This window comes from Mustela lutreola, chromosome 2 (genome assembly GCF_030435805.1).
Source record: "Mustela lutreola isolate mMusLut2 chromosome 2, mMusLut2.pri, whole genome shotgun sequence".
Taxonomy (NCBI): Eukaryota; Metazoa; Chordata; class Mammalia; order Carnivora; family Mustelidae; genus Mustela; species Mustela lutreola.
The window spans coordinates 169,597,271-169,615,498 of NC_081291.1; the positions used below are offsets into that span (position 1 = coordinate 169,597,271).

General features: G+C 40.1%; 1 protein-coding gene across 7 annotated transcripts in view; it reads left to right on the forward strand.

Annotated features, from left to right (window-relative positions):
• Positions 1–1,455: 1,455 nt before the first annotated feature.
• The window catches only part of CD47 (CD47 molecule), a 45,865-nt gene continuing 29,092 nt past the window's right edge, over positions 1,456–18,228 (forward strand). For 4 of the 7 annotated variants that reach the window (XR_009351145.1, XR_009351146.1, XR_009351144.1 and 1 more), the window contains exons 1-2: positions 1,456–1,674; positions 13,214–13,561. Coding sequence is in view for 4 of the 7 variants with exons in the window: in XM_059164232.1 (XP_059020215.1) it covers positions 1,632–1,674; positions 13,214–13,561 (391 nt within the window). In the remaining 3 variants the exon portion in view is untranslated. The remainder of the gene's footprint in view (positions 1,675–13,213; positions 13,562–18,228) is intronic. The other 3 variants (XM_059164233.1, XM_059164234.1, XM_059164236.1) reach the window with 1 other exon arrangement.

The following is an 18,228-nucleotide window of genomic DNA, read 5'->3' on the forward strand; positions in this document are numbered from 1 at the left end:
CAAGTCACATCCACACATTTATTAAACCCCTTCTGTTTTCACAGCTCAACAGGAAGTCTTAGAGGAGGGAATACTTAAAATGTTCTCTGATTTGAAAGAATTGAGGTTTACACAACAAAATAATTATAGGGAAAAGTCACACAAGTATACAACATACCGTTACAGTGTCAGAGGGGGCAATTTTATTTCCTGGATTTTATTACACGGGGATGGGGTGCAATGGAGCAGTCACCACGGGAAGAGGATTTGGAGACGTGGGATATTGTGGTGGGACACTGCTTTCTTTTCCACCGTGTAAGAGAAAAACTACCAAGGGAGCAGACAGATTCGCACTCCATTAGAGTAGCCGCCGGAGCCTGACTTTTTGACAAGAGAGTTCATCATTTAGGGTAAGTGTTAAAGGTAGCGCTTTTGCTTCAGGAAGAATGATGTGTCCTGTGTGATTCAGGGAGACAAAGTCCCTGTCCACATTTCGAACCCATTTTTCACGCATGCTAACCCCACACTGTAGAGGGCTGTGCGAGTTGCTGTCACTCACTGGGCTCCAGGAGGGTCCTGGAAGGGATGGCCTGAGCGTGTCCGTGTGTCGGGCCAAGGTGTACAGGCCTGCCTAATTGCCCCCGGGGGCTCGGGAGCTCGGCGTTAACCACACCCAAACATGTTTACCTCCACGGCCGAGCTGTTTGAGGAAGGAAACTACTAACGGGCAAGGCGAGAAAGAGCGCCGGGAGCCCACAACCGCAGCGGAAACAACATCCCAGGGGGCGGCAGGAGCTCGCTGAACCGCGGACGGCAGCCCCTCCCTCCCCCAGCCCCGAGGCCGAGCGGGAGCTCGCTGCGGACAGGCCCGGCCGCCGCCCGGCCCTCAGCGAAGCCCCCTCCGCTCCCCGACCGCCGGGGGTCGAGGGACCGTGTTTAGGGGGCGCGGCCAGAGGTGGGGGCTCGGGAGCCACAGGGTCGACGCGCGGGCGGACGTCGGACCCGGGAGGGGAGAGAGCGCGGGGGCTCGCGCAGGCCGAGGCGCCCAGGTCGGAGGGAGCAGCACCGAGTGGCGCTCCCGACGCGTGAGGGTGGGAGTGAAAGCGGGAGAGCACCGGCGCACGGAGGCTACGGGGCCCGGGACCGTGTGACGGGCGGGAGGGATCCGCGGACAGGGCGGGTGCAAGGAAGTCCCCGGTGAGCGGTCGCACACACGCTCAGCCCTCAGCCTCCTGACGCGGGCTGGCACACAGACCGCGGGGCTGGGGGCGGGGGGGTGACGGGACGTAACCGGCGCCTCCGGCGCGTGCCCCTGGGTGGGACTCGGATCCGGGCCTCGTCGGCGCGGACTGGAGCGGAGACTGGAGCCCGCAAGGCAGGAGGGCGTCGCGTCAACAGTCCCGGCGGCGGGGCGGGGGCGCGTGCGCGTGCGCGGCTCGCGCGGCGGGAGAAGCGGGGGGAGCGGGCGTGGGGTGGCAGGAGCGCGCGTGCGCGCGGCCAGGCAGCCTGGGCGGCGGGTCCTGCTTGTGACGGACGGCGGCGTCCGGTCCTGCCCGTGACGGCGGAGGCGGCCGATCCTGCCAGTAACAGCTGCGGCGGCTGCTCGAGACACCTGCGGCGGCGCCGGCGGCGACCCCGCGGCGGCCGCTGAGATGTTGCCCCTGGTGGTGCTGCTGCTGGGCTCGGCGAGCTGCGGTGAGTGGCCCCTCTCTCCGGGCTCGGAGGCTCGTGTTTCGCCGCCCCCGAGGCGCCCCCGCGGGTGTGTGGGCTGTGCCCCGTCTGGCCCGGCGGCGCTCTGGAGAGGGTCGTCAGAGCGCGGGACGCGCGGGCCCTGCTCGCTCCGGGTGCGAACGTAGGAGGGCCCGAGGGTAATCCTGCGCCCCCTTCCTTCCTTTCCCTCCTCTTCCTCTTCCCCCGGGGTGAGAGCGGGGTTTATCTCCTTCCCCCGTACTCCACCTCCAGATGCACACCGAGGAAGGTTCTGAGCCGTGCATCTCACGCAGAAATTAACTGTAGAGAGAAAGGGCGCGATCAGAGGCGAGGGTTGGCAACTGTTAGGGGCCCCCCTCTTTTGCACCCCTCTTCCTCCTCGGTGCTCAAACGCATTTGGGGATGAAGGAGGGAGAGTGGGAGGGCCCGGGCCTCTTGCGATAGAAGTGCGCATTTTGGAGAAGTCTGCAAGACGGGATTTCTCCTGTTTGCCCTCCTACATGAATATAGAGTTAAAGAAACGTAAAGGAACAATTAAGTTGCATTTCCAATCAAGCATTTAATCAGAAGAATCTTCTGGGCGCCTTTTTTTTTTTTTTTTAAACCCTAGAAATAAGCTACCTGGAAACTCAACTACCCCCCACGCCCTATCAACCACTTTAATACAGTCCAAATTGTACGTTCAAATTTTTCCACTTTATTTGGGTGAACCGTTTTAATAGTAATCCAGATTTCGCTTGAAATATGAAGACTATACCCTCCAGTCAAAACGTATTTGCAACAGCGTGGGATTTGGTGTCTTTCAATACCAAAGGCCGTTGCCCCCCCCCCATTTGGAATCCATTATGCTCCCCCCCCCCCCCCCGCGCGCAATGTGTGCTTCGTCTGTAAAAAGTAAGGAATAGGAATTTTCGTGGTTCTACAGTGCTTGTCGTGCTTTACATCTATACAGCCTTATGTGAACTTTTTGTAAGATTCAGTATTGAATTTGAGTAGAAGACGCAATTGTTACATTTAATTCTAGAATGCTAAATTAATTGGATTTTAAACTGATTATTAGCCTCACTGTGCCATTTATAAACGCTTGTAATTTCAAGCCATTTCCATTATGCCCTTAAATCTTTGCTTACCACTTTCTCCAATCTCTGAAACATCCTGGGTTGTTGGAGTTGTTGATGATATCTTTATTATAAAGAGGTGATCATTAGATAAGGTACTATTTCTTGTCATCATCATTAATGGCTTATTGCCATTACTATTACTATAGCGAAAATACTGCTTTCGGAAACCTGTTGTATGATCAGAAAGTCTACGTATTGGACCAAATTACAAATTTGTAATAAAAGATCACAAATTCAGGCTGCTGGCATCAAAGCTAGTCTGAAGAATAAAAAATGTAAATCATATATTAAAAAACAGTGGTCCTGTTTTCAAGCAGATGGGAAAGAACTGCTATAATGGTACTTTGGGGGCTAGGCCTTGTTTAATAATAGTTAAGTCACATATAATTACCACTCATTTACATGCAGTATTAATGTGCTCAATTCCCTACATGGTCACAGAATTCACAATTTATAGTATTTCATTGTACTTAATAATAACCTGAAAAAAAGCACAATAGAAGCATTATACATTTGAGTTCTGTGAAGTGTTGACTATAAAACAGAAAGTGATAGCATTTGTTATAAGATACAGTGGATTTTGTGTGTTTAATATGTAGTTTTTAAAAAGGCAGGTATGAAAATACCATAACCGTCTCAGAACACAAGTCCTTATCAACCAGGGTATTTGAGAGACTGAATTTAGAATTCAAAATGAGTAAAACAGTCACAGATGTGTGTTTATTTGTCCTGAAGTTTGATTTTGCTTTCAGTTTCATTTATAGATGATTGGTAATCAAAGGCATTTTTTGGAAGCCACTCAGTTTCAGTTGACCTTTGAGGCAAAAGAAGTTACCTGAAATGCTCCTTCCGTCTACTTACAGGCAAACTGCAACCCCCCCTATTGGTTTATAAGCTGCAGAATGAATTACTACGTACCTTTCCTCTCCCATCCCCTATAAGTCCAATTATACTTTGTTTAAAAGCACATTGGTAGTTTCAGTAGTTTTTAGTAACTGGCAAATAAAACTTGACTTAAATAATGATGGTGACATGGACTGTTTTTTCACTGGCTGAATAATTTTTCTTTGTTCGAAGTGAGTTTTTAAAATCGAGAGTACACATAATTAGAAAATAGTTTTATTATATAAGTCTGGCCGTGATTTGTCTTGCTTAAATGAAAATGTTTTCTTTCCTCTTAAGGAATATATTACTCTTAAACAAGAGTTGCCATTTTAAGGAAGTGAATGCCTATTTAAAAGTATTTATTTATGGGGCCACCCCAGCAGTCTAGAGGCAGTGTGTTAAAGCATTACACTAAATGCCTACCATTAGGACACTTGCTCATGCTGTCATCTGTATTTTGGCAGATGTTTTATCTTTGCCACTGAGTTGTTAATGGAGATTTGAAAGGCCAGGTTCTAAAGAAGAAAAATAGGTGTTTTTCCTAAGTTTGATAAATATTCAAGTCCTCAGTAATCACTCTTATTATTAAACCAGTTTGCATTTCCTAATGTGCATTCACCTATAGCCAAATAAGCATTGCTTTTAATACTCTAATGTTCTTTTTGTGATACAGTTTTCATATAATCATTTTAGCCATCTTTAAGGTTTTTGCTGTTAGCCTTTGTATAAAAAAGATATAAATTTTATATAAAAAAAGATGAAAAAATCTCCATATTTTGACACCTTGTGTTTCAGCCTGATATACAATGTACTCTTTCTTGCGTTGTCATAAAGTAACTTTTACATTGTGTCCTAGTGCAGATAGTTCTTCCATGATAAAAGAACAAGAATAATAGTGTAGGATCAATTTTGTTAAACTTACTGTAGTACTAAAGTAAAAAAAATTGGAGCACCTAAGAAATTTGATCTTGATATTCCTAGACTGAGGCAAGAGAACCCGGATTTTTCTCCTTCGTAGTTACAGAGTTGAAACAGAAATTATAGTTATACCCTCCTCTGAATATTGCATTTGTTATCTATGGGACAGTTAGGTAAGACTCGGAATCTGATTAGCCCCAGGTTTTGAGATACAAATTAAGAGAATAAATGTGCATATTTGAATACATGTCACTCTTACGGGTTAAAGGCAAGGCAAGGCATTTGGCAAGTGCGGGGTCTGTCGAAACTCCTTTTTCCTTTGCAAACTAGTATGAGCCCATGCTATGTTCTAAGCAGTGTGCAAGGCCCTCCTGGGCATAACAGATAAAATTTCAGACCATATGCCTCTCAGTAACTTAAAATGTAGTTTACAAAGCGTAAGGATTTTTGTTTGTTTGTTTTTATCTCTTGGTGACATCTAGTATATTTTAAATGCATGGAGGCCCATAATTCCGGATGTTACTGACTTGAAACTGCTGTCTCCCCTGTAATTCTAGGTTTATCACTTCTGTTCTTATAAGACCACTTTAAATCTAGTAGGGAATTTGAGTCAGAACTAAACACCTTGTGGACATGCCTGCTTTACCCTAGACCTTATTTGGTCTTTATTGAGGAGAGAGTTATCTGAATCTCCCTTTTTGACCCTCATTGTAACCCGATTCAGTTTAAGACTCTAGTTCTTCATAACAGGGGCTTAATCTGATGGCAAAAAGTGGTAGGATTCTCTTTCAGCAGGTATCTTTGTTCATGAGCTTTGCTTCATTTACCTCAGTGACTGTTGGCCTTCTTCCCCATTCCTGAACATCCATTTCAAGCAGCTAATTAACTTCCTACTCTACTGCAAAAAATAGTGATGTGTGGTGTGGACTCTCTCAGCTTCCCTCCCACCATTACTAAACTTATCTACAATTTCTTAAGCAACCTTCTCATTCTCTTTCCTCCCTCAGTTTCAGAAGTGTACCTATTCACCTTTCCAAGGAAAGGTTCACCTGTCTACAGCTCTTTCACTTTCACCATTTTGGAGACCTGCCCAACTCAGCTTAATTCTTCATTCTTTCATCATAGATCTTTCCCTCTCCATGGGCTTCTTTACTTTAGCTTGCATGCATGCTCAAGTTTTACCCCATATTACAAAACAAACTAGAAGAACCAAAAAACTTTGCCCTGGTGCCTACACTTTAGCTGCTGCCTTCTCTTCTGCTTTCTTACACTGCAAAATTAATTGAAAGAGAATGCCTCTTCATTCTTCCCTCCTATTCACTTCCCAAATGCATTCTGACTTTTGATCCCACCAGTCTATTGACATTGTTGTAGGTAAAAAAAAGATAATGATGTAGTTTTCAATCTAGAGGCTGTTTTTACTCATACTATTTAACATCTGTTTTGTCCACATGAAGACCCTTCTTTGATATCCACAGTGGTATTTTTTGCTGCTCTCACTTCTTTTTCTCACTTCCGTGGTTTATTCTTCTTTAACTGTTTTCCTATAAATATTGGTGCTCCTCAACATTTTATCTCTGGTTCCTGCTGTGTTTGCTTTGTAGGGACTCTCTTTGCAATCTTGTTTATGCTCACAGTTTCACCTACCAGCTGTGATCTTGGTGATGCCCAAGTCTTCATAGCTCTGACCTTTCTTCTTAAATTCAGATCCGTATGTCCTAGGGTCTAGGACATCCTTATTTCATCTTACCACAGGTAGTTTAATACTCAGCCTATTAAATATTGAAAGATTATTCCCCTGTAGATCTCCAAAAATCTCTTTTCTCTATAAAATCCACAATCTAACCAGTTACTCATACTTTAATAAACAACTTTAATTCTTTCCTCCTCTTCTCCCTTACTTCCCACATCCAACTTATGTTGATGTTCTTTGTTTTTTACTATAGTATTTTGGCCTTCTCTCCAGGTGTCAATTACCTGGACTATTACAGTGATCTCTTGATGGGTCTCCCTTTCCCATCTCCCTTCATGCCCTTAGTTCACCCTTCATGCTGCTGGGGTTTTTATTTGTTTTCTTAAATGCAAGTAAATCCACATGTTTTGCTCTTGCTTATATTATCAAGTCCCAGTTCTTCCGAATGGCATTCAGGGAAGCCTTTACAGTATTTCTTAACCATCCCTTTTTCCTAAAGTTCACTTGAAGAATCTTCTGCTTCCAGTTACTCACTTTTTCTCATTCCTTTGCACATGTTATGTACTCTGCCTAGAAAGCCTTTCCTTTCCTATATAATTCCTACTCATCCTTCAAGACTTAGTTTAAACGTCATCCTCTAGGAAGATCATTCTTAAACACATTCATGTAATTTTTAAGAAACTCATCCATGCAATCTGCAACTGACGTGATCAAGATTTTCTACTAAATTATGTAACTTCTCCATTCTATAATCAGGTCTATTGAAGTGAGAAGTAGTGGAGGATTTTCTTGGCATATGGAAGAAGAGTGAATCCTCTCTGATACAATTTTCCTTTCTTGGTATTCATACTTTAAATGTTCTACATTTATAAGGAATGTACTGGTTTGTGCTTGCTAGACCCTGGATCCAGAGGATACCAAATGAAGACATTATCCTTGTTTCTCTACCTTTTGAGCCTAATGGTGAAATCAGTTAAGTAAAATAGTAATTTCAAGATTCAGTAGTAGGTGCAGTGACAACACTTGAACAGGGGACAATAAGAGCAATAAGGAGGGAATGAATATAATTGAGCAGTGGTAGGGAAGAGGAATAGGATTGAACATCTCCCTTGGGTTCTAGCAGGAAGAACCAAAGTTAGCAAACTGTAGCTGCCATTTATTGAACATTTCCTATATATGTGAAAATACTGCAATAAGAAGTTAATATTTATTATCTCATTAAGTCTTCATAGAGTCTCTATGAGGTATACACTACTTCAGTTCACATTTTGTGGATGAGGAAACTGAGCTACAGAGGTTAAATAACTTGCCAGTGGTTATACAAGGAGAAAGTGCAAATCTTGAGCCAGGTCTGATTCCACAGTGTGTGCTCTTACCTGGACACTGCACGAACAAGTGTTTGCCAGCATTTACATATTCATAGAATTGCAGGAAGTCATTATGATGGGAGCTTAGTTTGGAAAAGAAGGAATACAGGAGGTGGGGCTGGACAGGATCTTGAAGGACCTAGTTTGTATTCCATGCTAATGCACTTAGAATTTAGCTTGAAACAGGGAGAGGGGTGTTGATAAAAGTATATTAGGCAGAAGAGTTCACATTTGCATTTAGAACAGTTATTTTGAGAACTGTGGAAAATACATTGGGACTGAGATGGGAAAACATTGAGACTGGAGGTAGGGAACTAGTTAAGAGGTTATGGCAATATCTCAAAAGAGAGATGATAAATGTCTAATACATACAGCAGACATTGAATTGAGGAATCATTAAATAGGTTGGACCTACTACAAATTGTTTATAACTAAGGAGAGGGAGGAATCTACCATAATTCTTATTAGGTCCAGGTCTGGTTGACTGATAGATAATAGAACATACTTTGGATGGTGAGGTTTTGGGAGGAGGCTAGGAAGAGGGTAAATAGGTTTTTGGACATGTTGACTTTGAATTAACTGTAGTACATCCAAGTGGAAGTACACAGCAGACAGTTGACTTTCCAGGTCTGCAGTTAAGGAGAAAGTGGGGCCTGGTTAAACAAAAAGTGTGTAGGTAGTTTAACTGTGGAGTAAGAGAGAATGCTGGGCGTCGGGGGTTGGGAAGAGGGCACTGCTGTATATGGAGTTTTGAGGAACACTAATATTTATTGTGAGTCAAGGACTAGATTTCAATGAAGAAGAAAGCTGTTATGGGGTGGACAAAGCAGTAAGAGGAAATTCAGAATCAAGAGCTATCGGAGGCCAAGAGATAAGAGCAAGAAAGGAACTGCCTATTGGCCCAGGAGCTATAGAATATTCGAGATAGAGAGTAAACCGTGCACTTTCAGTTTCTCACAAGGGATTATTGGCAGCTTTGGAAAGAACTGTTACAGTGAGGAAGAGGTAAAGGCCATGTGGCAGAGACTTAAGAAGTGAATAGGAGGTGAAGAAATGCATTTAGATGATTGTTTTAGGATGCTTGGGAAGAGATAGACAAGTACTAGTAATTTTTTAAAAGTTGACTAATATTTAAGCATTTTTTATATGTTAAAAAATAACCTGTGAATGGCATGGGGGATGTTAAGCTAATAATCAACTAAGGAAAGTCCTTGGGGTGACTAGTGGGTGTGGAGGCAGAAATGTAAACTAATGGATGAAGGAATACAATTGTGAAGAGGAGGAAGGTGAGGAGGGTGTGGATAGTTGGGGTTGCAGTTAAATATATAGGTAGGAAGTATTGGAAGCTTCTGGTTTCTCATTTAAAGGGTTCAAGAAATACGGCTTCTTTGGAGAGTATAGGATAAGCTTTTGCAAAAGGGGAGTGATTTAAGGGTTACAAAGGAGAGAGAGAGGTTTTGCATGGAACATATACAAAGATAAATGATTGAAGGCCCAGATGGGTGGGAGCTCTGACAGTCTCCTGTTGTTCCCCTAGTAGCAATGCAAATTTCCTTAGAATTCTGTAAGACTGATTACTCTCCTGCCCATCTATAGCACTTTGTTCATACGGAAGGATAGCACTTGGGATTTCCTGTTACAAAAAGTATGTATCATAGTTCGAAATGAAAATTGAAAGCTTCCAAAAGATAATTGCTGCTCTTTTCCGTCATTGTATCCCCTCATCCTATCACAATGTTTCAGATCAGGTAATTCTCAATAAAGGTTTTTTGCATTTGTACGTTTCAGAGCTAGACTTGTGTGCTGTGACTACAGTGTATTGAGCCTTCTCTGCAACATATAATAGCTGTTTTCAGTTCTATGGTCGGAGATGGTTTCAGTTGGTGGTCTGTATTTACAGAGGTTGTGAAGTCCAGTATTTTTGGCAGTTTATATAAAATAATTTCCCCATTTCATTTGTAAATTTATCTGTAGCTCTTGCATCACTGATGATTAGTTATATTTATCTATTCCTATCTGATTTAGACTGCTAGAGGCTTATCTTGATTATTCAGAGTTTCCTTATTCATGTTAATTATCTATGTGCTTTTATTTGCTCTCTATATTTTAAATCTTTTTTTTTTTCACTTTGATGTTTCATCAGAAAGCATTAGGCAGAAGATAGAAAACCCAAATCAGATAATTTCACTGTTTAATAGTTTTTTTTTTTTTTTAAATAAATGTTTATAGAGGATGAAGCTGTCATTAACAGCTGGTGGAGTGGCATTTTTGGACTACCCTTATTTATTAATTAGCACAAGGGCTATTCAAGTTATGGCTTATCTAGGTCAGTTTTACTTTGAGTTTTATTGATAGTATTTAGTCTACTTAAATTGCTTCAGCTATAAGATTGTTCTATTTCAACAAAAAATGCAGTGCAATTAGTGCTTTCTGATTTTTTAGAAAATTCATTCTCTAAATGTAAGATGAAACTCCAGTTTTCACCAACTCCTTCTTACTTAGAGCCTTCTAAAAAAGTTTGCTAAGAAAACTGAGCTCTTCACTTGTATCTCTTTTATTAAAGGGTAATTTTTAGAAATAATTTTTAAAATCTTGACTCAAACAAATACAAAATGACCATGTATCAAAGGTTTTATTTCACGTGTTAATTAACAAGTAAACCAGCAAGATGATAAAACCATCTCAGTTTTAAAAGAAAATTGAGAGAACAGACATATTTATAGGCAATCAGGAATGGTGAAGTGAATTTTCAAATAGATGCAGTATTATCCTCAGGGCAATAAAACGTGATTTTTTTGAAATCTCTTCTTCCACCAGGGAGAAGTGAATTGCAGAACAAAGTTTATTTGTATCTCTATGGACATGAATCATTTGCATTGCCATCAGTTTTGCCAAAATTATAAAATAGCTCAGACAGATAAACACAGTAAAAGGCATAGGGCCTTACAGAATGAGATCGTCCCAAGGAATTTGTCACACAATTTCCAGTACTCCATTGAAAGGGCGCTCAGGAATCTTTCTGTCCATTTCAAAACCTTTCACTATATTTACTAACTCTTTTCTTTCTGATTCCAGCATCGTACTTTTTTCTTTCCTTTTTTAAAAAAAGATTTATTCATGGGCGCCCAGGTGGCTCAGTCATTAAGTATCTGCCTCAGCTCAGGTCAGGATCCCAGGGTCCTGGGGTTGAGCCCTGCATAGGGCTCTCTGCTCAGCAGGAAGTCTGCTTCACTGTCTCGCTCTTCCCCTGCTTCTGCTCATGTGCACTCGCGCACGTGCTCTGTCTCTTTTACTCAAATAAATAAATAAAATCTTTTTTTTAAAAAAAGGATTTATTTACTTAAGAGAGAGGTGTGAGGGGAGAACAGAAGGAGAGAGAGAATCTCAAGCACACTCCGTGCTCGGTGTGGAGACTGCCATGGTGCTCGATCCCACAACTCTGAGCTCATGACCTGAGCCAAGACCAAGAGTTAGGACACTCAACTGACTGGGCCACCCAGGCACCCGACTTCTCTCCTTTTCAAACACTATAGTTCCTCCCCTCTCCACCCCCAGTGCTTCTTGCTCAGGGATGACAACTCAGAGGCCCAAGGCTTTGAAGAAATAACACAGTTTGGACCTGCCAATCAGAGGAGGTCCAGATCATTACATTAAAATGCTGTATCACCTAACTTGTATAGTATTGCCCCTCATGTTCATAGCATGGTATTGTTAGAGAGCCCTTGCCCAGGTCTTTTCTCCTTTGATGCTTACCACAATTCTACGAAGTAGCCCACTGTTTGTTTTTGATCCTCTTACAGAGAGTAAACCAAGGCATAGAAAAGTTAAATGAACTGCTTAATTTGTACTCAGGCTTTCTGAACATTGTCCACTTCATATTCCACTCTGCATCCTAGCATTCAACGCACTGGGAAGTTACTGAATAATAATTATGTTCCTAGGACAATAATATCTGATGCTCCTGATTTTTATTACCATTTTACAAATGTAGAAAGAAGAAATCTTAAGAATGAACTACGGAAGTTAATGTTTTATTTGCATTTGTTAGTGCTTTGTTTTTTGAGGGAGAAGCCTGCTAATTACTAAGGTAAAAGGGTTGTTAAATGGCTGAACATTAAGGAAGACAGCTATAATTTTTCCGATATTCTCATACATGTTAGATGAAAGGTAAGTGATTGTGTCTCCTTTTCCAATCCCTCTTTTGTAAGGCAATGATAGTTTATTCTCCGGAGATGAACTGATAGAATACAGTAGTCCACATGATCTGTAGGGAATATGTTCCAAGACTGCCAGTGAATGCCTAAAGCCACAGATAGTACCAATACTACATATTTTTTTTCTGTATGTATCTATGATTAAATTTAATTTATAAATTAGGTACAGTAAGAGATTGACATTAATAATTAATAATAAAACAACAGTTATAACAATGTGCTATAATAAAATTTATGTGAATATAGTCTCTCACTCTCTTTTTCAAAATATCTTATTGTACTATACTCACCCTTCTTCTTACGAAGTTGTGAGATGATAAAATGCCTACTTGATGAGATGAAGGCTGTAGGCAATGTGATGTGACCTAGAGTTAGGGTACTATAGATTGTCTGACCATGTGTTAGAAGGAAGATAATCTGCTTCTAGACTGTGGTTGACCAATAGTAACAGAAACCAAAGAAAGCATAGCCATGGATAAGTGGATAAGAGAAGACTAGTATATTTATTATTAGCAGTATCTGCTCTCTCTTGGTATTAACTTGTTTCTTAGCCTTTTTTTTTTTAAGTGGTTTATGGTTCCTAGGAGGAAAGAATACCTGTAATATGTATTTGGAAATTGTTTTCCATGGTTTCAGTGAAATATAGGGGTAGGAAAATGCTTTTATGTTGCATATAATACTTCCTAATACTTACATACAAAATGACTATTGCTGTCTGTATTTTGCACTGGGAAAGTAGCCACAGAGAATGTTTTTCTCCTTAGCATTCTGACTTTCCATCCTCGTGGAGAGATGTGATGTGATTCATTTGGCTTACTTTTTTGTATTAAAGTATAGTAGACCCCATCATCTTTTTTGGAAATGCAAGACAAGCATAGAAATAAACTTCCTCTCAGTTTAGCAAGTTCTATTTGGAGGAAGTATATACCAAATATAATACTTAGTTTGATTTTCTGTTAAAAATTTTTCATGGTTCGGACAGTATTTTTCTATATATATCAGTAGGCAGTAATGATTACTTCAAAGCTTCCAAAGCTAGATACTACACCTGCATGTTCCAACAGGGTTGCTGAATTTATTCCCAAGATATATGGTAATGTATACTTTGTATTACTGAGATTGAGTAAGGAAAAGTTACAATGTTGTCTGCCAGCTGTGCACATTAATATTAAAATAATTTGGATTTTTTTCACCTTGCCTGTCTTCTCTGTAGTTGCACTGTTTGCTTAAATGAACAAGTGAAACATTGCTCTTTATCTTAAGGATTTGTAACAACTTGTATAGAATTCTATAATGAAATGAAACAATTTTCTTTTTCTTTTTCAGGTTCAGCTCAGCTAATATTTAACATAACCAAATCTGTAGAATACACTGCTTGCAACGAAAGTGTTATCATCCCATGCTTTGTTAATAACGTGGAGGCAACAAACATTAATGAGATGTATGTAAAGTGGAAATTAAAAGGAAAAGACATTTTCACCTTTAATGGAGCTCTACAGAAGACCACTCATGGTGATAAGTTTAAGAGTACAAAAATCATACCACAAAAATTACTAACTGGCATTGCATCTTTGGAGATGGATAAGGAAGAAGCTGTTGTAGGAAACTATACTTGTGAAGTAACTGAATTAAGCAGAGAAGGCGAAACCATCATAGAACTAAAATACCGAATTGGTAAGATTTCTACAAAAGCTTTCCATTTATTTGTCTTGTAGCATCCTGGTCCTGTTAGAAAGGGGTAAATGGGCCTAGATACTCCTTTGAATAAAAAAGTTGGCTATTAATAATAAATGCTGATATAATGTTTAATAGCTTTAAGATCATGTGTTTTGTATTATTTCCTTTTCTACTTTTCAGAGTGAACCTCCTTTGTGGTTGGTTAATTTTATATTGTGTGGTTCTCAAACTTTTGGTCCAAGGACTCTTCTGTTGGGGTGCAGTCCTGAGGTCATCTACTCTGCATTTCTGTTTATTGCCATCAAGAGTACTTTATTGCATGTGATTAATTTTCCAGTCTCTTTGCAACTGTTTGGTCTTTTTTTTTTTTAACCTTACACTTTGATCAGAGGTTGACAAGTCTCAGCTATGTCCTGTTTGCAGAGAATAGGTTAGAAGGAGAATCAGGAGATTAAAAAATCAGGTTATCATGGATGAGTCCTTGAGGTTTCCTATGCTTAGCTTTGCTTTGGTGTTTTTTCACTGGCCAAGATTTAGAAGAACTAGAGATCCAATTCAGTGTATTTGAATTCAGCCTTGATTATAGCACCATGATTCTGCTCTTTCTTCACAAACGTGGTTTGGTGAGTTGTATAAAGCAGTCATTAGCTGAAGTAAACAGCCTGCTTTCTTTTCTATTCTTTCTAGTGCCAGTTGATTTCTTCAACTACATACAAGTGCATTATGACTTTCTGTTTTGAAATATCTGTTTACAATCACTAGACATATGACTGATTTTAGGATTAGACCATACTTTGAGAACCTCTGCTTTAGATGGAACCAGAATAATTCAATTGGATCAGCTCTTTGCCTTCTATTCTTCTAGTGTTCATGGTTATAAAATGCGGGTTACCAGATTGAGAGTGGGCTGTTTAATTTGATGGAATATTTTGACATGGTTTAGGATTAGGAATCAGAAAGTGAATTCTGTACCCTATTCTGTAACTTAATTATTTGCCTATGTGATCTTGAGAAGTTTATTATCTGGGTTCAGGTTACCATATTTCTGGGATAGGGATGAAAATCTATCCCTGCTTTTTTGTGTCCTGCAGTGTAACCAGCATCAACTAAGATCTCTTGTGTGTAAGTTCTACGTCAGCCATGGTGCTTTGCAAATGTTGGTTGTGTTCCTCGGATGTTTATTTTATGAAGTGAGATAGCAAGTTGCTGAACCTGGCCTGGGGTATTGGGAGAGGGATTTCTGTACAGTGAGAAATGGGTAGGAGGTAGCTTAGAGCAGGTTGGCAGAATTTGGAAAACATTTCTGCTAGAAAATCTCTTACACTGTAACTTTTATTTTATATTTATTTGGACTAGGGAGCTTTTTTAAAAAATGCGAACCTTTCAGCAGGGTCTAATTATTCAAACACAGTGTCTGGAATTATATAATCTGATACCTAGCTGAAATTTTTCTGAAGGAATGTATACTTCTGTGGGAATGAAGAAGTAAGACCAGGGAGAAGCAGTGATTTTGGAGTGCAGTGTCAGTCACTGAGAGGCAAACCTTTAAGCTCTAGATATGAAATTTGAAAGACTTGATGCTGGAATGAAGATGGTTGGGGAAGAAGTACCAATATCTGAGATGAAGACAAAGTTTATAATTTTATAAAAGTGTGATTATTTTATCTTTTTTTATTTTCAAAGTACCCTGTTAAAAAATGAGTTGTACTTACCTTTCGGGACATTAAAAAGAGAAGATACTGTTTTGTTGCAGATAATGTAGAAAACTCTACCAGAGGTCTCAGACATTTGACTTTGCACTCAGTTTTATTTTTTGGAGTAATTAAAGGTTCATAGGAAATTACAAAGATAGAACAGAAGGGTGCTGTCTACACTTTGCCCAGTTTCTGCCAGTGATTACTTCTTGTGTAACTATAGTAAAATATCAAAACCAGCAGGTTCACAGTGGTACAATGTGTGTATGTTTGTCATTTTATCACATGTGTATGTTTAAATAACCATCAATACAATCAAGATTCATAACTACTGCTGCATTGACACAAAGATCTCCCTCATGCAGCCTCTTCATAGTCACCTCCCTGCCCCCTCCCCAACTACCCCCACCCTGGCAAGCATTATCATGGTCTCTGTGGCTGTGATTTTGTCATTGTAAGTGGAATCATACAGTATTTTGAGACTGGCTTTTTTCAGTCAGCACAATGCCCTTGAGAACTATACATGTTGTGTATATCAGTAGTTCGTTCTCTCTCTCTCTCTCTCTCTCTCTCTCTCTGTGTGTGTGTATGTGTGTGTGTGTGTGTGTGTGTTTGTCTCTGTCTCTCTTTTGGCTAAGTAGTAGTAGTCTATGCTATGGGTATATCACAGCTTGTTTAACCATTCACCTATTGTAGGACATTTTGGTTGTTCCCAGCTTTTGGCTATTACAAATGAAGCTGCTGTGAACAATCATGTACAGGTTTCTGTGTGGACATAGTCTTCTTCATTTCTCTGGATAAATGCCCAGAAGTACAATTACTGGGTTATACGTAAGTATACGCTAGGTTTTTAAAGAAACTGCCAACTGTTTTCCAGAATGATTTTTTCATTTTACATTCTTATCAGCAGCATATGAGCAATCTAGTTTCCCCGGATCCTTGCCAGCATCTGGTGGTGTCTCTGTTTCATACCCATTTTTGACTGGAGAAAGAAAGAAACCTCCTCTGCTCAAAAATGTTAATTGGGGGCAGGACTCTTACTGTGGAATACAAAGTTACTGTAGTAGAGATACTTACCCATCATGTGGACTTTGGGGATTTAGGCAGTAGAAAACAATTTTACTATGTTGTGCTTTTTTTTGCAAATGTAGGCATAAAGGAGGAATAGAAATTACTTAATAGAGAATTCTATTTAGTGGAATGTGGGTAATGGTGACCATTGTGTTCTTTTTTTTTTTTTTTTGAGGGCTAGGACGGAATATGTAGATGTACTGTATATGAATTAGAGTTGTATATGCCTGTGGTGTCTGTATATAGTATCATACCATTGAAGGAGCACAGGACTTGAATTTAGAAAGCTTTTTCTATACTTCACCATTTTCTAGTTTAAGATAACTTGTTTGAGAAACTCAACCTATGTGGTCCTCAGTTTTATCTGTAAAATGGGGATACTATCTTAATGACAGAATTGTTTGACGTGTGTATAAGTTAGTATCTCTCTCTCTCTTTTTTTTTTTTTAAGATTTATTTATTTATTTGACAGAGAGAGATCACAAGTAGGCGGAGAGGCAGGCAGAAAGAGAGGAAGGGAAGCGGGCTCCTTGCTAAGCAGAGAGCCCGATGTGGGGCTCGATCCCAGGACCCTGAGATCATGACCTGAGCTGAAGGTAGAGGCTTTAACCCACTGAGCCACCCAGGCACCCCAAGTTAGTATCGCTTAAAAAGATTTACTGAGTACCTACCATGTGCCAGGCACTGTGCTAGACATTACGGATCCGACAATGACTAAGACATGATCTCTACTTTCTAGAAAATGAAAGCAGTATAAATAAGAACAGTAAAATAACAATATTTGAGCACATAGCAAATAATTAATATATATTGTATCCTATGATCTTCTCAAGAACTCTAGCAGATAGACATAGGTCTTACCATTTAACAGATGAGAAAACAGGTGAGATTTAAACTATTTGTTAAAAGATTTCACCTAGATCTGTCTGTCTTCAAAACCCAAGATTTTTACCACCATGCTATATGGTTTCTTTGAAAATAACCAAGTACTAAATATAAATAGTAGCTACAAAATTTGTTATTAATATCTATATTGATATTAATATCTATATTGATATTAATAATACAAACACTGGGAGGCTTAAAATTTTACATTTCTGCAAGTAAGTTATTAAGATTTTTTTTAAAAAAAGGTTATTTCAAATTCAGTAGAGTTGCCATTTCTGTCATTGTCAACAGGATATACATTATGCTTATGATGTTGGCATGAGGGTATTGGAAGATCTTGCAATAGGTGTCTAGTGCTGTATAACAAATAACAAATGTAGTGGCTTAAACCAGCTTCCATTTATTAGCTCACAGTTTTGTAGGGCACAGTTCTGGTCATGGTATAACTATGTTCTCCACATGAAGTTTTACAAGGCCAAAATCAAGGTGTCCACTAGGCTGTGTTCTCATATGGCGTTCAAGGTCCTGTTCCAAGCTTACATGATTGTGGTAGAATTCAGTTCCTTGTGACTGTAGGATGGAGGTCCCTGCTCCTTTGCTGCATGTCCACTTCTGGGGGCTTCTCTCAGCTCCCAGAGGTTGCCTCATTCCTTGCCACACAGCCTCTTCCATATGTAAAGCCAGCAAAGAAGATCCTTCCTCTGGTAGAACCCCTCTCATATTGAATTCATTTCCAGGAAAAGCACAAATGTAATCATTTGATTACACCAGCCTTCTCTCTCTCAAAGGCAATTGCTCCTTTGTGAAGCCAGCAGGTTGGGCACCTTAATCACATCATCAAAATCCCTTTTGGCATATGACACAACATAATCACGGGAATGAAAGCCATCATGTTCACTGTTCCATCCCTTCTTCAAGGGGGAGGGAATTACAAATGGCTGATTGCAGGGAGCAGGGGTTTGGGGAGTGCCTTTAGAATTCTGGATTATGTAAGTAGCCTAAACAAGTCAA